Below are 23984 nucleotides of genomic sequence, written 5' to 3' on the forward strand. Positions count from 1 at the left end.
TTCCATCACCATCGTCTTCAAACGTAACTGATTTAACAACCTTTGCACACGCCCCCAACCTCCTCCGTGATCCAATCGATTTTTACCTAAGGTCACGGGATTTCACCGTGGTACCACTAATGACTAGAAAGCAGATAATTGTTGCTACTTTTTCGAGACCTAGGATAATGGAGGAGCGTTCAAGTCAGGTAAACTGAAATAGCATAACACCGTTTTTATTTTAAAGCGTTGTTTATTAACATGACACCGATAACTTGCCATGGACGTGTATCTAAAGCAGTTCACTAGTTGCTGGCCTTCATGTAATATGATTCACACACTGGACAATGGTGTGCAATTAATGCCTTTTGCAAGTGAAGTTCTCGAAATGTTGCTTGTTTCACAAAACATTTGCTCATACAATTCAACACTCTTAGCCTACTTATGTCAGTATCATCCGAAGTGTTTCTAGTTGTAAATAAGAGAGCCGTTCTCGGGTATTATAAACGTCGCAAAATGTTAACTGATTCTGTAGGTTTGTTTGCAAAAGCGGTTAATTGTTTAGTATTGATCTACAAAACCCACATGTCAAGTACAGAGGCCTCTGATCAACTGCCCACTCCGTTGGATAACAAAAAAGCACATTTTCAAAATTGGACTATATATTGACAGATTAATAATACTTTCACGACGTGTCTTCATAAAGTAGATTGAAAAGATAAACGTTTCAATCTTTGTTCGAGCAGGTGTTGAACCCGGAGCGACTGAAGGCGCTGGAGATGTGGCTGCAGGAGACTGACGTCAAACTGACCCAGGTCAATGGGCAGAGAAAATATGGAGGTCCACCTGATGGTATGTATGATTGGAACCAAATGGCCTATGGTGCTGTAAATGCTCATGTTTTCAGTGGTAGGCATCAGACAGTTTGAGGTATCCAGTGGTGTAAAGTATTACTTAAGTTGTCTTTGGATGCATCTGTATTTTACTATATATATATATTTGACAACTTTTACTTCAATACATTCCTAAAGAAAAGTGTACTTTTTACTCCATACATTTTCCCTGACACCCAAAAGTATGCCTTACATTTAATGCTTAGCAGGAAATGAACATGGTCCAATTCATGCACTTATTAATTGAACATCCCTGGTAATCTCTGTTTCTGATTTGGTGGACTCACTAAACACATGCTTTGTATGCAAATAATTTGTGTGCCCCTGGCTATCCCCCAAAAATATAAATTGTGCCTCTGGTTTGCTTAATAAGGAAATTTTTACATTTACACACTTGATTCTTAAGTATATTTTAGCAATAACATTTACTTTTGATACTTAAGTATATTTAAAACCAAATTCTTTTAGACTTTCTCAGGTAGTATTTTACTGGGTTACCTTAGTAGAAAATTACCCACACAAGTATCTTTACTTTTAACCAAGTATGACAATTGGATACTTTTTCCACCACTGGAAGTATATTCAATGTATGAAGAACTGTAGAGTTGTGGATAATTTTGGCAAAATCTATATGCCTATCGATCTCCTGCATGGCAATAGCCATTTCACCTAATCACTCTTAACGGCACACACCTGTTGGTGAAGTGATCAGCTCACACATGGAGAACTTACTCATCTACAGTGAAGACTCGCAAGCCAATTGGAATTAAGGCAAATTCACCAGGGGGGTATTCATTACGTAACCATTTCAGAAGCAAACTAAAGCAAACCGTTTCTATTGAACATTCCGGTAGGTCCCTCACTGTTCCATTTGCCTCCGCTTAAACATTTTGCAACAGAATCCGCGTAATGAATACGTCCCTGGGTACCTCCGATGTTTGCTGATCTGTAAAGTGGAAAAAGTTCCTCCATTACACTGCTTCTACCTATCCATACCCTTCAGATCTGTAAACATAAAGGTTAGGAGAAAGGCTAGGGAGAGAAAATAACTTGCAAGTTAAAGCTACTCCTGACTCCACTGCTCCCTCTGGTGGTTAGACTGGCTAGGCGCCCCCCCTGGGCCGGGCTGTGAGGTGTTCATCAGCCAGATCCCACGGGATGTCTTTGAGGACCAGCTGATTCCGCTGTTCCGTGCGGTGGGCCCTCTCTGGGAGTTCCGCCTCATGATGAACTTCAGCGGACAGAACCGTGGCTTTGCCTACGCCAAGTACGACAGCCCTGCCTCGGCCGCTGCCGCCATCCGCTCGTTGCATGGCCGTGCCCTGGAGTCAGGGGCACGCCTCAGTGTACGGCGCAGCACAGAGAAACGTCAGCTCTGTCTTGGGGAGCTGCCCACCAGCACAAGGAGGGAGCAACTGCTGCAGGTCAGGAGGGAGGGAGGGGTGGGTGGTTCAGGTGGAGGGACTTGTGGGGTGGGAATGATGCATGTAGAAACAGAACATTACAAAAATAGCTGAATTTACAGTTTAGATGTTTGGTCCGTTTATGCAATTCTTGTGCCCCACCTGCAGGTGCTGCTGGACTTCTCTGAGGGGGTAGAGGGCGTGTCCCTGAGAGCAGGGCCTCGGGAACAGGGGATGTCTGCAGTGGTGGTCTATGCCTCCCACCATGCAGCTTCCATGGCCAAGAAGGTGCTGATTGAAGGTAGGCCAGGGTTCTCATGGAGATTCAGTGTACTGATCAGTGCACACACAGCTTTCTGTTAGCAGCTCTTACATTTGAAATGCTCCCATCTGACCTTTTAATGTGTTCCGTTTGCCTTTTCTCCTCTCTCTGCAGCCTTTAAGAAACGCTTTGGGCTGGCCATCACTTTGAAGTGGCAGTCCTCTTCTAGGCCCAAGCACGAAGAGCCTCCCAGACCCCCCAAAACGCCTCCTCCTTCTCCCAAACCTCCCCGCTGCTCCCTCCTCGACAGCCCCCGGCCTCCCCTGCGCCTCGCCCAGCGTCAGCTCCCTGCCTTCTCCCGGGCTGTGAGGGCACCCCCTCCCATGGTGCACGCTGCTCCTGAATCCCCCAGGGAGGTGACCATTGTGCCTCCTGTGGATGCAGCAGCCCTGCTCCAGGGTGTGTGTGAGGTGTACGGGCAGGGGAAGCCCCTCTATGACCTGCAGTACCGCCACATGGGGCCTGACGGGTTCCTGTGCTTCAGCTACCGGGTGTATGTGCCGGGGCTGGCCACACCCTTCACCGGGATGGTGCAGACTCTGCCCGGCCCCACATATGGAGCCATACAGGAAGAGGCTCGCAGAGCTACAGCCCAGCAGGTCCTCAGCACTCTGTACAGGGCCTGATAGTGTTGAAGCACAGATCCCATACTTTGTTTTAATTATGAAAATACTTAATATTTTGCACTCTTTTATACTTAGTAAGTAGATGCATGATTTTACTTTAATTTTGAACAACTTTTGCATGTTTCTGCACCATTGAATTGTTTCTCATAATAAAATGAGATTTGTCAAATGTCTAGCAGTTGTGTGGTATACATCTGAAATATGCTTATGTATTGATCAAGCAAATATCAGATGAATCTGTTTATTGGTGGGTTAAAATAACAGGCATATTTTACCTTGGTGCTCAGACTGAAGCTGTAATGCAGTGACTTGCAACAGTGCCTCTCAATAGTATATGTTCATTGTCCTTGAGGCTACGCAGGTGTCTGGGTAGTTGGCATGAAACCACTGCCTTTAATGGTCTTAATATAATGAGAGCAGCCTGGACGAGTGGAACAAATTCCACAGTTGAAGGCAGCGGTGAGGCCTGTGGTGAACTTTTTGGGCCACGACCTAGGGTGCTGTTGTCAGGCAAAAACCATGACTTAGACATCTGAGGTCCTCTGCTAGTTCTGCTCTCGATACGTCAACCTGGGAGAAACATGTTTTATTCAACCAGGAAAAGCACATTGGAGACCTACCTGGCCAAGGCAACAATCAATACATTACATGATCGAGCCTAAAAAAAAAGCATTTACACTCCCATCTATTTTAAATTCATTCAGTGGCACTAACATATGAAGTATGGATTGTAGACTACTCCATGCATCTGGTGCACAAGAAGAGAAGGCAGTCTTGCCTAACACTGAATGTCCTGGGGACTAGCATACCAGGTATGGTAACTAGTGGTGAAGGAGACCAGACAGAGGTAAAGAGGGAGTTTGGTGTGTGACTCACTTCCTCTCGGCTGTGGACTGTTCGGAGTTTCACCACCCCGTCCTTGAGCTCCTGCTCCCCCAGGATCGCCACCAGGGGGATCCCAGAGTCCTCACAGTGCTGCAGCTGGCTCAACAACTTAGGGTTCTTCTTATACATCACCTCTGCCTGACAACACACACACGGTCATATCAGTGCTATTAAAAAGGTTCCTCTTATGAATAGTCACACAAAGCCTTTTCAGAAATTAACTACATGCACATCACTCACTAATCAAACTTCGATTGAACACACACCTTGATCCCAGCGGTCAGTCTGAGTCTCTCGTTTAGGAGGTTCTTCTGTGCCGAGGCCACCATGACCTGGGTCTCTGTGGTGCGCACCTTCTGCGCCGAGGCCACCATGACCTGGGTCTCTGTGGTGCGCACCTTCTGCGCCGAGGCCACCATGACCTGGGTCTCTGTGGTGCGCACCTTCTGCGCCGAGGCCACCATGACCTGGGTCTCTGTGGTGCGCACCTTCTGCGCCGAGGCCACCATGACCTGGGTCTCTGTGGTGCGCACCTTCTGCGCCGAGGCCACCATGACCTGGGTCTCTGTGGTGCGCACCTTCTGCGCCGAGGCCACCATGACCTGGGTCTCTGTGGTGCGCACCTTCTGCGCCGAGGCCACCATGACCTGGGTCTCTGTGGTGCGCACCTTCTGCGCCGAGGCCACCATGACCTGGGTCTCTGTGGTGCGCACCTTCTGCGCCGAGGCCACCATGACCTGGGTCTCTGTGGTGCGCACCTTCTGCGCCGAGGCCACCATGACCTGGGTCTCTGTGGTGCGCACCTTCTGCGCCGAGGCCACCATGACCTGGGTCTCTGTGGTGCGCACCTTCTGCGCCGAGGCCACCATGACCTGGGTCTCTGTGGTGCGCACCTTCTGCTCCGAGGCCACCATGACCTGGGTCTCTGTGGTGCGCACCTTCTGCGCCGAGGCCACCATGACCTGGGTCTCTGTGGTGCGCACCTTCTGCGCCGAGGCCACCATGACCTGGGTCTCTGTGGTGTGCACCTTCTGCGCCGATGCCTGGGGGGCCAGATCCCAACACACTAGTCAGACACACAGGCTCTCATGCATTTTATGAATAAACAAGCCTGTGTGTAGAGCTGGCAGCTGATAGACAGTTTGATAATGCCCCTTCATTACCTCAGCCTTCTGCTCCATGATGGAGAAGACCCTTTCGATGCCGATGCTGACCCCCACACACGGCACCTTCCTGCCCTTGGGGTCAAACATGCCCACCAGGCCGTCGTAGTGCCCGCCACCCGCCACGCTGCCCACGCCCTCCTCTGCCCCATTCTGGGTCGCCGTCAGAATGGCCTCATAGATCACTCCTGTGTAGTAGTCCAACCCACGGGCCAGACTTAAGTCAAACACCACCTGGGGGAGGAGAGAGAGGACAGATTGGGAGGAGGCGGGAAGAAGGAACACGAGATTAATGATATGGCAAAAGGACTGCAACCTATCTGGCTAATTTCAGCTGATCATATCTGTATAACCGCTGACCCCCAAAACAATTTATGTTAAACTAAATGCCTCTACAGAGTGAGCTGTTGATGTACAGATTACCTCAGTCATATCACCTTGGTCACCAGACTACCTCTCACCTTGTCTGTGACCTGGAAGAGCTGTAGGTAGCTGAAGAGCTGCTTCATGTCTGTGAGGCCGGCACACGCCTGCTTGCTCTGCGACATCTTAGCGTCCTGCAGTAGGCGCTCAGCTAGGTCCATTCCCCCTGGAACACACACACCAACCAGACAAGTTCAGACAGGGGAAAGGTCAAAGGTCAGTCTGCGTGTGTGACCTGTCCTCACCCTGCATACTGACATATTGTCCGATCTGATCAGCTGCCTCCTCAGAGAGACCCTTCTCATCCACCATCTCACTCTTTACATCCTCCCACGACATCTATAGAGAGAATAAAGAAACATTTTATCCCTATCAACTTGTTTTGCATATTAAGATATTGCTCAGGTTTATTGTTATGCATTCCATTTCCTTAACCACATAAGAGTTGGGTTGAGTGCAGTGGATTTACCTTGTCCAGTTTGTCCACTGTGGAGCAGATAGTACGGAACTTGTCATCTGGAACACCACACACTGCAAACATCCCATCTAGAATACGTCTGTCGTTAACCTGCAGAGAGGATATTATGGTGGGGATGAGAGTTAGGAGGAGTACGTCCACAAATTCCTTGCTTCAGATTGTATCTCAAGATGTTGGACCGTGGGTGCTGTGTGTGTGGATGAGTCTCTTACCTACCTTGATGCAGAAGTCTCCCAGCTCCAGCTCACTCAGGATCTCGTGGACAATCTTCAGGCACTCAGCGTCTGGGAATCATGGGGTCGTACTGGCCTGCAATGTCAAAATCCTGGGAGGGGGAGAGACGCACATAGAGAGCTAGACAATGGGTCATGTGTAACCACAAACACCTGGATGTAGCAGAAACCAAGAACTATTCCAATGTTAAAGTTGATGTTGAAAGTCTAACACCAGGGTTTACGTTTCACCCAATAACCCGATCGCTCGGATGCTTACACACTGATAGAACTCCATGTAGCGGCCGCGGGTCATGGCAGGGTTGTCACGGCGATAGACCTTGGCGATGTGGTAGCGCTTGATGTTGGTGATCTTGTTCATGGCCAGGTAACAGGCAAAGGGCACCTGAGAGGGGGCGGGGTCAAGGACTTGTAGACACCTGATTGGCTCACAACGTGGATAAAACCCACAAGTGGATATACAGCTGGTTTGCTTTAGGGGAATTAACTTACCAATCTGCAAGCTATCCCACTTAACAATGTATGCATCAGGACTAATACAAGGATACAGTGAGATCATATCTAAGAGACAACAGCTCTCCTCCTTGGTCCTTCAGGTCGTAGATGAGCTTAGAGTCCTCCCCATACTTTCCCGTCAACGTTTCCTACAAAATCATAGATGGGAGAAAATGGTCAACATAAGTGCATTATGTATTACATATAGAGGGGCTAGTTCATCTCTTTCTATTCTTCGTCAACGGTGTGTTTTGTGTGTGTATTTGTCACGCACACACACCTTCAGCTCAAAGACGGGCGTGTCGATGGTCTTGGCTCCGTGGCGTTTGAAACAGCGAATGATGGTGTTGAAGACTCTCTCTCTGATGGCCATCTGCTTAGGGTTATAGTCCCTAGTGCCCTGAGAGAGAGAAGGAGAGGGAGATGAAGAGATGGGAGGGCAAGAGAGAAAAAGAGTGCATAAGTAATACAACACCTAGTGATTTGGACTTTCAATAAAGACAAGTAGTAAACATATTACACAACAAGTTCTCTTAATGATCATCCACTGCCTGTGAGATGCACTCTCCATGGTGGCAGTCTATACCTTAGCAGTCTTGAGTGTGAACTGGTGTTTGCCTTCATCTCCTCCAATTTGAGCCTTCAGCTTTAACAATTTGGCCACTTCCTCATCAATCTAGGAAAGAAACAAACAAGGTTAAAAATCAGTGTTCACCAGGACCTTGAACCGATCCTCCCCCATTCCACCCTCTAGAAAATGGGTCTTACCTGAGACACAGTCATCCCAGAAAGGGTGCGTAGAGAGCGGACACACAATCGAGACAGATGGCCCGCCAACCCCGCACACAGACGCAGGGATGCCATACCCAGGGTATTTATTGCAGCAGGAAAAGCAACCAAAAAACAACCAAAAATGGCCGTTCAGGAGTGCGGCATCACATCAGCAGTACAGTCCAATAGAAAAAACATCCACCAAGACAGGTGAGGGGTTATCCAATTCAAAAGCAGGGTTATCCAGGAATATCCAGTGGAAGTGTTTGGATCCCAAGTAGTGACATGTGGAGGAGGTAGATGATGATGGACGTAGATTTGGCCCCAGCAGGGTGGTTGGCATCGAGCAGGAAGAACAGGAGAAAAATGGAGAGCAACCCTATCACTAGGGAGGAGGGCAGGCATGACGCATCATCACAACATGGAGGACAAAACACGAGAGGCAGGGGTCAATCAAACCATCAAGCCTAATCACAGCCCAGAATTAAACCAACGAACTGGCCTATCAAAGCCCAGAGACATGGGTGGGCGCAGGACTTAACTTCCCCTGGAATCAGAACTAGGCCTATCTCTGGACCAGACAAGCACTGGGCCTTGTTCACAAGGAACAAATCTGGATATAAAAACAAAATAATTAAACTGTGTGTCCTACTGAACACGACCTGATCCGGTGATGTAGGAAGGTCTGACCTCCAGCCCCTTGGCATTCAAATCAAATTAAAAAGATAGAAACACAGAGAAAGAGAGGCAGAGAGAAACGGGTTGGGAGAGGTAGAGAGAACATTACAGTTGAGGATAGAGAGCCTAAAGGTGGAGACAGACTCAGAGCAAGAAGCTCAACATTCTGCCACTGAAAAGGAACTATGTATTCACACAGGCTGGAAAACAAATGTACAGCGATTGACCAGCCCACTAACAATTGCGCTTGTTATGACAGCTATCTTGCTAATTATGCCAAATTGCAGGGAGATTGCATCATCAGCGTTGATGCCTGACAGCTATTTTTTGCTGAATAATTTGGGTCACTATTATTAGCCACGTGCATCAGAATGTAATTCATTATTTACTTCGCAATGAACATGACACAAATGCCACTTCTAATTGAACTAACGCTAGCTAGCTACTTTGCGATTCATTCATCTGATAGAGAACCGTCGAGACCGGTGTCTTTGCACTGCTACCGCTAGCTTATCGCGTATGGCACGAGAGTCTACGTTTCCACCAAATGTCAATAAAACGGAACCTTCGTGAATACTGACCTGCTCTTTGCTGGCTTTCTCTGTCTTCAGCTTCCGCACGACTTCTCCTTGTGTTATAATTGCATCTTGTATCTGCGCTTTATCGGCCATTGTGTGATATCTAATGTCAATGAAACTAGAAGGAATATCTATATGCTACTGCTGCTAACGCTTCCTCGAAGACCGGAAGCTGGGATCCGATGACATACCTACACGTACCACACAGTCGCAGTATATTCAAGACCGCGTTTGGCAGAGCGTGATGAAACAATGTAGCAATTTAGCGCTAGTAAGAGGTACATACCAGATACACTATAAAAATCATGTTTTAGCAGAAACACATGGAATGAAACGAAGGCACTTGCAATAAAAAGAGTTTCACACTTCCGACACTGACTATTAACTTGATTTTGTACTTATTATACAGTATAATTCGTGTGCTTTTCACTTACTAACTATGTAGGGGATGTAGCTCAGTGGTAGAGCGCATGCTTTGCATGTATGAGGCCCCGGGTTCAATCCCCGGCATCTCCACACCTTTTGATAATTATCTGTTTTCTGGTGTTACAATTGTATGAAGCGGATGAAGTTGACTATACATATTCCCGGATAAATGAAGAAATTCACCAATCAACTAAGTGTTTCTCATCAACAGAAATAAGTTACATATTAGATTTCATTTGATGGAAATTTTAAAGATTTTTTATTTCCCTTCCAGTAGGCTATTATTTGTTATCTACGTTCTCAGTAACCCGGGTTAATTCAAGAACTCAGATACACATGGCATTGGTTGAGCCTAATAGCCTAACTTAGCATATAGTATATTCTATATTCATAGTATATTCTGGAGCCCTGTTCTTCTCTCATATATCACGTTCTTACTTTTTACGACTTGTATTTATATAGTATTTGTATTCACTTGTAGTTTGCTTACTGCTGTTTTTTTTTTACATTACTCTGTTGTATTTAATTGCACCGTTTACACTGTATCCTGTGCATATGACCAATCAACTTTATTTGGATTGGATTTATAACATTTTCACGACCATTTTATTATGTGATAGGCAAGGTTTTGTGCTGCACTTATTCTTATGAACAAATATCAACAGACAGTCTGATGTTGAGTTGTCTAGTCTCAGCTTTCTATTTGCTCACTGAGAATGTTTTGTAAACAAACATCAGTGTTTTGGTGTGAAACTTGATATATTTTATTGTTTAGAATGTCTCTCTGAAGGCATGAAAATGTCTGCTACAGGTTAGGTTATGCTTGTAATGTGTAGATTGTCAGTAATATAATACCCTATTTTAGCCACACGCACACACACTTCTCAACTGTAGCATTGGTGTCTGTGCAACACCCAATGTTTATGCTCCCTTTAGACATCTAGTTAACAGGGGAATGTTGGAGGCACAGTAGTCACATTGTGACCTGCAATACCCAGCTAACAGCAGGACCTACATAGTCACAGTATGAATCTGTATTGTCCTACAAGTTAAATATGGAGTTGGCCTCACTTGACACCAGTTACTGTAAGTCTAACTCCAGTTGTCCTAGACATGATACCAGTCTGTTTCAGCACTAATATGCCTGCCTGTTTGCCAGTATACCATACTAGTTTTAATTTAATTTAATTAAAGAGCCTTTACAGTAAAAATGAAATCAATCAGATTGTGTCAGTTGATGATCTGGTGATTTCAACAACCTTCCCAAACCTGTTCTTGTCATTTGAGCAGACTGGCATCATGCAGTGAACACCTTTCCTTCTATAACTACAGGTATGTGACAGGATGTTACAATTAGCGCAGTGAGATCTTTTATTTTTTAAATTAAGATTATTATTGTAAAAAAATGTTTTGTCACGTTATTTGTAATTTATTTGTACATGATGTTTCTGTCCGTGTCTTATGACCGAAAATAGCTTCTTGATATCAGGGCAGCGATTACTCCCCCCGTACTGGAGGAATTCTTCTTCAACGAGTCGGATGGGAAGGATTTAATCCAGACACCCGACAAGGTCCTCATCCCCGTCATTTGCAGGAGGAAAAGACGGAGATATTGTGGACAATGGTCCGGGTATCCGTCACTGAGAGGGTAATCTACCTTTACCATCAGTCCAATTAGCCAACATACAATCAATCAATAATAAAACAGACAAACTACGAGCACGTATATCCTACCAAGGGGACGTTAAAAACTGTAATATCTTATGTTTCACTGTGTCGTGGCTGAACGACGACATGATTAACATACAGTTGGTGGGTTTTAAGCTTTTTCGGCAGGATAGAACAGTGATCTCTGGTAAGACAAGGGGCGGAGGGCCTTTGTATATTTGTAAACAACAGCTGGTGCACGAAATCTAAGGAAGTTTCGAGGTTTTGCTCGCCTGAGGTATCTCATGATAAGCTGTCGACCACACTATTTACCAAGAGAGTTTACATGTATATTTTTCATAGCTGTCTATATACCACCACACACCAATGCTAGCACTAAGACAGCACTCAATGAGCTGTATATGGCCATTAGCAAACAGGAAAATGCTCATCCAGAGGTGGCGCTCCTAGTGGCCGGGGACTTTAATGCAGGGAAACTCAAATCAGTTTCACCAAATTTCTATCAACATGTTAAATGTGCAACCAGAGGGGAAAAAAAACTCAGACACACATACAAAGCTCTCCCTCACACTCCATTTGGCAAATATGACCATAATTCTATCCTCCTGATTCCAGCTTACAAGCCAAAACTAAAGCAGAAAGCACCAGTGACTCGGTTGATAAGAAAGTGGTCAGATTAAGCAAATGCAAAGCTACAGGACTGTTTTGCTAGCACAGACTGGAATATGTTCATGGATTCTTCAGATGGTATTGTGGAGGACACCACATCAGTAACTGGCTTCATCAATAAGTGCATCAATAACGTCTTCCCCGCAGTGACCGTACCTTACATACCCCAACCAGAAGCCAAGGATTACAGGCAACATCCGCACTGAGTTAAAGAGTAGAGCTATCGCTTTTAAGGAGTGGGACTCTAACCCGGAAGCTTATAAGAAATCCCGCTATGCCCTCCGACGAACCATCAAACAGGCAAAGCGTCAATACAGGACTAAGATTGAATCGTACTACACCGGCTCCGACGCTCGTCGGATGCGGCAGGGCTTGCAAACTATTACAGCCATGAGCTGCCCAGTGACACAAACCTACCAGATTAGCTAAATTACTTTTATGCTTTCTTCGAGGCAAGTAACACTGAAACATACATGAGAGGACCAACTTTCCCGGACGACTGTGTGACCACGCTCTCCGTAGCCGATGTGAGTAAGACCTTTAAACAGGCCAACATTCACAAGACCACAGGGCCAGACGGATTACCAGGACATGTACTCTGAGCATGCCCTGACCAACGGTCAAGTGTCTTCACTGACATTTTCAACCTGTCCCTGACTGAGTCTGTAATATCAACATGTTTCAAGCAGACCACCATAGTCCCTTTGCCTAAGAACACTAAGGTAACCTGCCTAAATGACTACCAACCAAGGCTGGTCATGGCTCACATCAACACCATTATCCCAGAAACCCTAGACTCACTCCAATATGCATACAGCCCCAACAGATCCACAGATGATGCCATCTCTATTGCACTCAACACTGCCCTTTCCCACCTGGACAAAAGGAACACCTATGTGAGAATGATATTCATTGACTACAGCTCAGGGTTCAACACCATAGTACCCTCAAACTAATCACTAAGCTAAGGACCCTGAGACTAAACACCTCCCTCTGCAAGTGGACCCTGGACTTCCTGACAGGCCACCCCCAGGTGGTAAGGGTAAGGAACAACACATCCGCCATGCTGATCCTCAACACGGGGGCCCCTCAGGGGTGCGTGCTCAGTCCCCCCCTGTACCCCCTTTTTCACTAATGACTGCATGGCTAGGCACGACTCCAACACCATCATCAAGTTTGCCGATGACACAACAGTGGTAGGCCTGATCACCGACAACGATGAGACAGCTTATAGGGAGGAGGTCAGAGACCTGGTCATGTGGTGCCAGGACAATAACCTCTCCCTCAACGTGGTCAAGACAAAGGAGATGATTGTGGACTATAGGAAAAGGAGGACCAAGCACACCCCCATTCTCATCGACGGGGCTGTAGTGGAACAGGTTGAGAGCTTCAAGTTCCTTGGTGTCTACATCACCAACAAAATATCATGGTCCAATCACACTAAGACAGTTGTGAAGAGGGCACGACAAAGCCTATTCCCCCTAGATCCTCAAAAGGTTCTACAGCTGCACTGGTACATCATACTATGGCAACTGCTCATCCTACGACCGCAAGGCACTACAGAGGGTAGTGCGTATGGCCCAGTACATCACTGGGGTCAAGCTCTCTGCCATCCAGGACCTCTATATCAGGCGGTGTCAGAGGAAGGCCCTTAAAATTGGCAAAGACTCCAGCCACCCTAGCCTCTCTGCTACCGCACGGCAAGCGGTACCGGAGCGCTAAGTCGAGGTCCAAAAGGCTTCATAACAGCTTCTACTCCCAAGCCATAAGACTCCTAAACAACTAATCAAAGGGCTACCCAGACCCCACTTTTATGCTGCTGCTACTCTCTTTTATAATCTATACATACAGTCACTTTAACTCTACCTACATGTACATATTACCTCAATTACCTCGACTAACCGGTGCCCCCGCACATTGACTTTGTACCGGTACTGCCTGTATATAGCTTTGCTTGTTATTTTTCTGCTGCTGTTTAATTATTTGTTACTTTTATTTTCTATTTTCTACTCATCTATTTTTTACTTAACTTAAAAAAAATGCTCAACTTCTTAAAGCATTGTTGATTAAGGGTTTGTAAATAAGCATTTCACTGTAAGGTCTGCACCTGTTGTATTCGGCACATGCGACAAATACAATTTGATCTGAACTCATATATCATAACAACATACGGGAACTCAAGTCCTTTTGTTCACCTGACCTAGAATTCCTTGCAATCAAATGCCGACCGCATTATCTACCAAGAGAATTCTCTCCGATCATAACCACAGTCGTGTATATCCCCCCCCAAGCAGACACATCGCCGGCCCTGAAAGAACTTAATTTGACTCTATGTAAACTGGTAACCAGATATCCTGATCCCGCATTTACTGTAGCAGGGGATTTTAACAAGGCTATTCTGAAAACAAGGCTCCCTAAATTTTATCAGCATATCGAATGCGCGACCCGGGCTGGCAAAACCCTGGAACATTGTTATTCTAACTTCCGCGACGCATACAAAGCACCCCCCCGCCCTCCTTTCAGAAAATCTGAGGTATGTGGCAGGGTCTACAATCAATCACGGACTACCAAAGGAAAACCAGCCCTGTCGCGGACCACAATGTCTTGCTCCCAGACAAACTAAACAACTTCTTTGCTCGCATTGAGGACAATACAATGCCACTGATACGGCCCGCTACCAAAACCTGTGGGCTTTCCTTCACTGTAGCCAACATGAGTAAAACATTTAAACGTGTTAACCCTCGCAAGGCTGCTGGCCTAGAAGGCATCCCCAGCCGTGTCCTCTGAGCATGCGCAGACCAGCTGGCTGGTATGTTTACGGATGTACTCAATCAATCCCTATCCCAGTCTGTTGTTTCCACATGCTTCAAGAGGGCCACCATTGTTCCTGTTCCCAAGAAAGCTAAGGTAACTGCGCTAAATGACTACCGCCCCGTAGCACTCACTTCCGTCATCATGAAGTGCTTTGAGAGACTAATCAAGGACCATATCACTTTCACCCTACCTGACACCCTAGACCCACTCCAATTTGCTTACCGCCCCAATAGGCCCACAGATGATGCAATCACAATCACACTGCCCTAACCCATCTGGAAAAAGAGGAATACCTATGTAAGAATGCTGTTCATCGACTACAGCTCAGAATTTAACACCATAGTACCCTCCAAACTCGTCATTAAGCTCGAGACCCTGGGTCTCGACCCCGCCCTGTGCAACTGGGTCCTGGACTTCCTGACAGGCCGCCCCCAGGTGGTGAGGGTAGGTAACAACATCTCCACCCCACTGATCCTTAACACTGGTGCCCCACATGTTGCGTTCTCAGCCCTCTCCTGCACTCACTGTTCACCCATGACTGCGTTGCCATGCACGCCTCCAACTCAATCATAAAGTTTGCAGACAACACTACAGTGGTAAGCTTGATTACCAACAACGACAAGACGGCCTACAGGGAGGTGAGGGCCCTCGGAGTGTAGTTCCTCGGCATACACATCACTGACAAACTGAAATGGTACACCCACACAGACAGCGTGGTGAAGAAGGCGCAGCAGCGCCTCTTCAACCTCAGGAGGCTGAAGAAATTCGGCTTGTCACCAAAAACACTCACAAACTTTTACAGATGTACAATCGAGAGCATCCTGTCGGGCTGTATCACCGCCTGGTACAGCAACTGCTTCGCCCACAACCGTAAGGCTCTCCAGAGGGTAGTGAGGTCTGCACAACACATCACCGGGGGCAAACTACCAGCCCTCCAGGACACCTACACCACCCGATGTCACAGGAAGGCCAAAAAGATCATCAAGGACAACAACCACCCGAGCCACTGCCTGTTCACCCCGCTATCATCCAGAGGGCGAGGTCAATTCAGGTGCATCGAAGCAGGGGCCGAGAGACTGAAAAACAACTTATATCGCAAGGCCATCAGACTGTTAAACAGCCATCACTAACATTGAGTGGCTGCTGCCAACATACTGACTCATCTCTAATGAGTCAGTATGAAAAATTGATGTAATAAATGTATCACTAGCCACTTTAAACAATGCCACGTTATATAATGTTTACATACCCTACATTACTCATCTCAAATGTATATACTGTCCTCTATTGTCACGAATCCCGCTTCCTGAGTCTGTGTTTGCCTGTGTTTCTGTCCTGGAGTGTGTTTCCGGTGCCCTGGAACGCACTCTGTCTGGTTGCCGGGCGAATTAGCTTGTTGGGAGATCGATGTTCACCCGCACCTGTATCCCATCAGTAATCTGCACACCTGTCCTGATCATCACCTCTCCCCTTCAAAAGCTCTGACCTGACATCCATTCCCTGCCGGATCGTTAGCCATGAACAGTATGTCGTGCCATAGTATCAGCCTCAAGTTAGATAGAATTTGTTTTGTTGTTTTTTTTACGTATTGCTTGCCTTAAACTTACCTCCGTTTGTTCTGTCTTCAGTTACTCAGTTACTCATCATTTACCCCATTCCCGCCTGGTCGTCGGAGAATTCCGCTACCCCATTGGATCCACCTATTTACTCTCATCAACTCACCACCGCTGCCCGCTACACCACCTGGATATATCTACCCATTCATATTCACTTGTAAATAAATACTCACCTTCTTCCTACTCTCCTTGTCCTGGTCTGCTTCTGGGTTCGATTTTGAAAGAACGTGACATCTATACCATCTACTCCATCTTGCCTATGCCGTTAGGCCATCGCTCATTCATATATTTTTATGTGCATATTCTTATTCATTCCTTTACACTTGTGTGTATAAGGTAGTTGTTGTGAAATTGTTAGGTTAGATTACTGTTAGATATTACTGCATGGTCGGAACTAGAACCACAAGCATTTCGCTACACTCGCATTAACATCTTCTAACTATGTGTATGTGACAAATACAATTTGATTTGATATCCTCCATGTTCAATAGTGTATAAAAACAGCACATCTGAAAGATGTCAGTTGTGAGGTATGCTACATGTTGAGTGAAAAACAAAGACTACATGCAATACTGAGTGCCCAAAAATTCTCAGTTGCCTGAGGAACCATAAGTTCAGCCCCACAATTTGGGCATTCACAGATTCCCAGACACACTACCCCATTCACACATTCAACCTCATACCCCCTTGCCTGTTTCAGGGGTCCAAAAATACAGCCTCCATGAATTAACCATCTCCCCCTCCACACATCACCTTTGACCGCCCAACCACCACATACACTTATGGTCGGCCCCGTTGTCAAGACAGCAGGGTTAACTATTTTACTATATTTTTTTAGTTTGGCAGCCAACTCTATAGATTAAAGGAATTTGAATATTGTCAGTGGAGTTAAACCACAGACTAATGGGGTGACGTTGGTGTTGTTGTGTTGAGTGGCTGAGGTTCAGAATGAGGGGTTTAAACAGAGTGGTGGTGATAATTTTGCTGCGTTTTATCCATTTGTCTCTGCTTTGACAGGTTATGGTGAAAGATCAGGGGGATCAAGTTTCCTTGTAGATAAAAAAGGGAGCCCTATCTATGCATGTCTTTTCAATCATACATTTTCCCCTGAGACAGACAGAATGAAGGAGAAAGAGAGACGGTGCATCTCTACTGGTGCATCTGGAAAAGTGCTCTGTTCTCCAGCCCTCCTCTCCTGCATTGTCACTCAGATCTGCTTACTTTTGTCTCTGTACCACTTTGTAGCTCAGTTGGTAGAGCATGGTGCTTGTAATGCCATGGTAGTGGGTTTGATTCCTGGGACACCCATATGTATGCATGTGTAGCGTGGTTCGTTCTGCGTTGTGTACTTTTAATTAGGACGCTGCCACAACGGAAGGTCTGCTAGTGGAATTATTTTTATTTGCCCTGCACACGAAGAGACGACACACATTATGTTAACCTTTGGCGCAGTCCTAGCTCTCAGGCACCTTGCTAGCCGAAGGTCAGGCAAAAGAGAACAATAAGGGGGTACGGAAATACAGATAACCCGCGATGGGCCAAACCAAAATATACAAAACTTTTACAATCACAATATTGAGATGAAAAAGTGTTTGTACACCAAAGAAAAACATTAGCTATGCAGCTGTAATTAAATTTAAAAAATACTGAATTATTATTATCAAATTATTAACAGCACCTCTTGACCTGGCCTATTTGAATTGGTCCATGTGTGCAACTTGGTGCATAATCTAGGGGAACAACATCACACTGCCTCATTCATCCCCACTTTTTTACACTAGATTATAGGCACAAAACACATTACCTCGAAGGAAACGAAGCAAGGAAAGAAAAAGACATTTCACACCCACAGGACGACAGAGTAACCCAGTGTAGTCCCTTAATTCTAGACCCACAAATGTCCGATCAGCTGGAAAACTATCCCGCGAAGAATTAGGAAAAATAAGGGGTAGCTAATCCCCTTATTCAACCATATACGAAAAATGCCATATACATTGTAATGCCGATGGACTACACAAAGTTACACAAATTGTCAAGTGTATTAGACAAATCCACAAATCATTCTAAGACACACTTAGATTACTACATATATATATATATATATATATATATATATAAAGAAAAGGTAGGCAATATCCTACCGTCACTGAGAAACCAGGAACTGTTTCATTTCCTGTGTAGACATAGTTTGGATTAGCCTATTCACTGGCTTAATAAATCTACCTAGTCTAGTCCGAACACCCTCACCCAAAAACCTAGCAGGAATGTCACCGACAGCACTAACCCTGCTCAGAGGTCTGTCATCAGGATGGGGAGTACTACAGATCGGCATATCTGGTAACTTTCAGTTACTGACTCAACACTAGTAGTGTCAGACGACTGATCAGAATCCTGGTAGATTGTCACAGACCCCACTGACGAAGCAGCATCATCCACACTGAATGGAGTTTCGCAATCAGAACTCTTGTAGGCTTCGGGGATATCTCTCTGGTCCACTTCTGCTGAGCACACCTCACTTAAGGGGACTTCATACGGTTGTTCCACCTCACTTCCATCAGCTGGGACTTCACCATCCTCTTGGAGTATCCTGCCAGAAGACTCAGGAAGGCCTGCAACCCAGTGGACAGTCCTGGCGTCACTCCCATCCATTTGGCTGGACTCTGCAGACCACTCAATAGAGATCCGTGACCCTCAGGTTCCTCCCACGAAGGCAAAGGCAGAAAGTTGACTGGCATAATCAGGTTCCTATGCACAGCTTTGATATGTCCAGTGGTAGGGTGTTGGATATGATATGTGTTCAGTGAGCTGTTATTCTTAACCACTATGTACACCACACTCTCCCAGCGATCAGCCAGTTTCTTCTTGCCCCTCTCCCCCTTATTAACAAGTAGAACTCTGTCTCCCTTCAGCACCGAGTGACCCTTAGACCGTCTGTTGTAGACCTCGGCTTGTCTCTTTTGTTGCTTACTGGCATGCTGCTGGGCCAATGTCATGGCCTCTCTCAGATCCTCACCCAGAGACTGGACATACTTATCCACATCTACTGTGTCCCCATCCAACAGCACACTTTCAAACATAACATCTACCGGCAACCTAGGGGTGCGTCCAAACATCAAGAAGAAGGGTGGAAACCCAGTAGTCTCGTGAACAGTGCAGTTATAGGAGAATGTCAATGTGTTCAACATCTGAGGCCATTTAGCCTTGGACCTAGCTGGCAGAGCTCTAATCATCCCACCCAGTGTGCGATTCAGACGTTCTGCTTGACCGTTACGCATGGGATGATAAGGTGTGGTGTGGGACTTTTCAACATCAGATAACTGAAGCAATTCTGCAATAAGTGAACTCTCAAAGTTAGTAACCCTGTCAGAATGGATACAATCAGCGAACCCATAAATGCACGATACAGAATCCCTAACCGCGTGGTGAGTTTTCTCCACTGTCTTAGAGTATAAACTGTTTCTTTAGCTTCAAAGACTCGCTCTACAAAGAGCATAACTCTGCTGATGATAGGATCCAGTGACTGGTTATCATACAACACCTTGTGTGTAAGGACAGGTAAAGGGCTCTGACCCATGGACATGAACTTCTCAAGGTGCTGCACATGTGAAACTGCCCTCACTGTGACACCATCATCCCATCAGCGATGGGCATGGAGGACAGCAGACACCTCTTCACAGGAAACCAACCCGCTGACGTCATCACCAGCTCTACTCAACTCACTCCCAGGAGCCATAGACGTTCTACAGCCAGCCTCTGGCTGCTCACAGGACACAGAACATGTCTTGGACATCATCCACTCGAAGACCTCTGGCTTCCTCCAGCAGGACATCATATGGAATTCTTGTCAGTCGGTTTTTGGTAATGAGCTGGGGAAAGCCTACGATAGGGTAATCGAAATGGGCGGTCATCAGTCAGCCGTATGCGATGGCAGAACTCTTTTGCCTCTCCACAATCCAGGCTATGTCTAGAGAACACTGTGTCATACGTCTTAATCAAACCGAAGAGTTTGTCTTTCCAGAACTGTGAAACTGGACACTCCTCAACAGACAGGCCTTGAAGTCCAAGATTGCTCAGTGTACTGTTGCCATTAACTACACTGCCACCAACTGAACTCTTAGCTGTAAGACTGCCATGTGAGCAGTCACATTGTACTTTTGCCACATTCTGGTAAGCTGCTTGCTGCTTGACATCATCAAAATCCTCCAATGCAATGCAAGGGTACACATCTGCCACTTTAGCATTTCGTCTCAGAGTAACTGGCGAAGTTGTTGGATTCACAATCTTCACAGGGAACCATCCATCCCCCCACAGAGGTGTAACTACTCTCCCTACTAGTATGTGTTGATTCACACAACGAGACGGGCTGGGCTCAACAACAGTACTGCCCACAGAGAGTTTTGTTTTTGGGGGTAGGCGGCCCCACACCAGATGCTCACTCATGAGTTGGAGCTTTACTGCTCTCTTCAACTTAATGGTGCCCACTTTATCTTGGATGGAGTCTCCTCTCCATCTCTCCAGATTTGATAGGAGACGCAGGAAGTGGCTGTCATCACACTGGCCAGAGGGACCTGGCGTATCCACCACCCGCCAGTAGCTGCCATTTGATTTGAACTGTCTAATCAGAGACTTCAACACGTTAGTGCCCACAATGAGTTCATCAACCTGCCCATCTACAATAAGCACTGGGACTACATCACTGAAGCCATAAAGCTGTATTTTTAAGTCACACATGCCCACTGGGCTAGTTTGTGTCCCACCACAACCCACCAGGATGATGTCTGAAGGAGCTAGAAAGTTCCCCTCTATCACTCCCGCCTCCCTCAACCGAGGTACAATATCTGCGCGCAGAGTAGTAGCCATGGATCCACTATCTAACATCCCCTTCAGCTCAACTTTATCCTGTACCAGCACGGTGGTGGAAAACACTTTGAACACTTGGGCCAACTCTTTATCAGGACAGTTGCGTGGCTGCCAACTCTGAGCACTGATTGGGAAAGGTCCTACCCTCACTTACAAGGTACTGTTCAGCTGCCTCTGCAGCTTTGTTAAGCCTAATCCAGAAATCTAGTGGGCCCTCATTAGCATATGGTTTGATTGAGTAGAAATCAGCTAATGGCATACCTGAGCAGACAGTATCCCCAAAGTGTTGCTTGAGAACACTGAACACTGCCTTAACATCTAACATCAGACTTTGGTCACATTCCGTGCCCTCCCCACGAGCCTAGACATCACCTCCCCAACATTCTCAGACCCAGTGCAACCCCTCTTCTCTAGGTAGACTCCCATCAGCTCCTCCCACTCCAGGACAGAGTACTTACCTGAGCCATCACCCCTAAAGAAAGGTGGAGCACTAACATCTGACTTCACAACCAGATTCAGCTTGGATGCATCAATAAAAGTTGACCCACATTGCTCAGACAGGGGAACTGCTGGGGTTGGTGAGGGGAATGGGCAGGAGACAGACTCGAAGTCCCAGGCTGCAGTAAACTCTCTCTGATAGATTCTCCTATCTCTGAACCAATCTGCTTAATAAGGTCACTAAACTGACTCGGAGGTGTCACATTTTTACTGAGGACTGGGGATGATGGTACATCAAGAGACAGATGAGGCATACCCTGGTTAGGTGGAGTAAACAGCCTACCCCTCCCAGTGCTTGTAAACTCAGGACTAGCAAACACTCTACTCACAGGAGATGACTGTACAAATGGTATAAATGCAAGAACACCCCTCCCTCTACCCACACTAAAATCCCCAGCATAACTCATGTTATGGACTTGAGTCTTCCATGGCTCAATAGAGCACTAAAATACAATGTAATTTACTGCAGACAAATACCCCCCCAAAATGCAATAAACAAATTCCTTCAAAACAAGCAAATAAACACAAATTCCCTTATCTAGTGAATATGCTACATTCACCTTCACTATTTACAGTATCAATTCACTTATAGCAATGCACAGCTCCGGTGGTCGGCTTGAGCTGACCAGTCGGCAGGTCGCGGCACCAGTTTGTAGCGTGGTTCGTTCTGTGTTGTGTACTTTTAATTAGCACGCTGCCACAACGGAAGGTCTGCTAGTTGAATTATTTTTATTTGCCCTGCACACAAAGAGACGACACACATTATGTTAACCTTTGGCGCAGTCCTAGCTCTCAGGCACCTTGCTAGCTGAAGGTCAGGCAAAAGAGAACAATAAGGAGTTACGGAAATACAGATAACCCGCGATGGGTCAAACCAAAATTTACAAAACATTTACAATCACATGTAGGTACAATATTGATATGAAAAAGTGTTTGTACACCAAAGAAAACATTAGCTATGCAGCTGTAATTAAATTTAAAAAATACACTGAATTATTATTATTATTATCAAACTATTAGCATCCCTTCTTGACCTGGCCTATTTTAATTGGTCCTTGTGTGCAACTTGGTGCATAATCTAGGGGAACAACATCACACTGCTACACATGTATGACTGTAAATCGCTTTGGATAAAAGCGTCTGGTATATATTATTTCTCTCTTACTGTTTGGTGATTGTCTATGGAATTGTCTGTCTTAATCAGTATTATTTCCAGAAGGAGGTCAGTTGGCTTCAATAATACCCCTGTAGAGGGCAAGAGAGAGGGAGTGAGTGAGAGAGAAATAGAGAGACAGAGAGCCAACGAGTGAAATAGAGAGCGAGATCTGTTCAAATTTTTGTCTTTAATTTTTTAAATCCTGACGTTAAGAGGATTTCATCAAAATGTTACTAACCCCCCCCCCCCACTACACACAGTCAAACATGTGGACACACACACACACACACTCACACACTATCTACGCTGTCTCGTTCTCACTAATCCAACAGGGAGAGGCTTTAGTTACATATACAATACATTTGTATACGCAGTGCCAAACATGTTTCTGAGCTTAATTGTTTTACTTTAAAAACATGGATTCATTCAGAATGTGGTTTTCATATTGAATTTGCTCTATGCTACATAAGAACTTCTCACCATTGATTAGGAACTGAACAGTTGGAAAGCACTGGCAGCCATATGGTGTGAGTGAGTGATAGAGAGAGCAAGGGAAACTGTCAATCTTCTTACGGGATGGAAAGCGGCTTTATCTCCATTGATACACACCACACGTACAAACACACGCACACAGATTTTGATGTAGGGGTGGTGGGGGCTGTATGGAGGAAACTATTGTGAGAGCTCAGAAATTTGAGGGGGGGGGGGTTAGCATGAGGGATGAGAGAGGGAGAGAGGGACACATCTGTTCAGATTGAGTGCGAGTGAGAGAAGAGAGAGTGCAAGAGATCAGCGAAAGAAGGACATAAAAGTCCGGGAAGAAGAGCTGGTAAGCATAGGATAAACTGCATGTTATATTGTTTTGCCTAATGCTGCTCTGTCAATCATTAACTATCGTATGTGTGTACACACTGTGTTTCTGTGTATGCACTAGTTTGTTATGTTTCCAGTATCGGTGTATTTAGCATTAACTGGTATTATATGTTTCTCACCCTCTCTTCATTAGTAGACTAGCAGTATGTATATTATCATGTACAGAATATTTTTTTTAGCTCATGTGTTTCTTTGCCATACTGTCTGACAGAGGGTGTTAGAACCAATTGTCCGTGATGCACATGCACTGAACCAGATGCTGGGTCCAGTGCGTGTTTAGAACCCAACATAATTAAAGAATCTATTCATTAACACCCATTGACCCTCACTGCACTTTCATGACTCAACCATCACATGCCACCCTCCTTACTGTACCCCTCCCTTATTCTCTTTCTTTCTTTCTGTATATCCTACCTTCCCTCTGTCTCTCTCTCTCTCATCCCTTTATTATCTCCTTTCAACCTTGAAACAAAGGCC

At 45.8% G+C, this 23984-nt stretch overlaps 1 protein-coding gene, 1 non-coding gene and 1 pseudogene across 2 annotated transcripts; 2 read left to right on the forward strand and 1 right to left on the reverse strand.

Moving 5' to 3' along the window:
* Window positions 1–713: 713 nt before the first annotated feature.
* Window positions 714–3346, forward strand: dnd1 (DND microRNA-mediated repression inhibitor 1; the record flags this gene model as incomplete). The annotated part of the gene is made up of 4 exons (XM_064954707.1): window positions 714–831; window positions 1971–2296; window positions 2444–2576; window positions 2712–3346. Coding segments are annotated over 4 exons (1089 nt in total), but the record flags the coding sequence as incomplete, so codon positions are not given.
* Window positions 3347–3402: 56 nt separating this feature from the next.
* Window positions 3403–9019, reverse strand: LOC135526375 (histidine--tRNA ligase-like; annotated as a pseudogene).
* Window positions 9020–9371: 352 nt separating this feature from the next.
* trnaa-ugc (transfer RNA alanine (anticodon UGC)) lies at window positions 9372–9443 on the forward strand. The gene has a single exon. It is a non-coding gene; the product is annotated as a tRNA-Ala (tRNA).
* The last annotated feature ends 14541 nt before the right edge of the window (window positions 9444–23984 follow it).

Source organism: Oncorhynchus masou, chromosome 32, assembly GCF_036934945.1.
Source record: "Oncorhynchus masou masou isolate Uvic2021 chromosome 32, UVic_Omas_1.1, whole genome shotgun sequence".
NCBI lineage: Eukaryota > Metazoa > Chordata > Actinopteri > Salmoniformes > Salmonidae > Oncorhynchus > Oncorhynchus masou.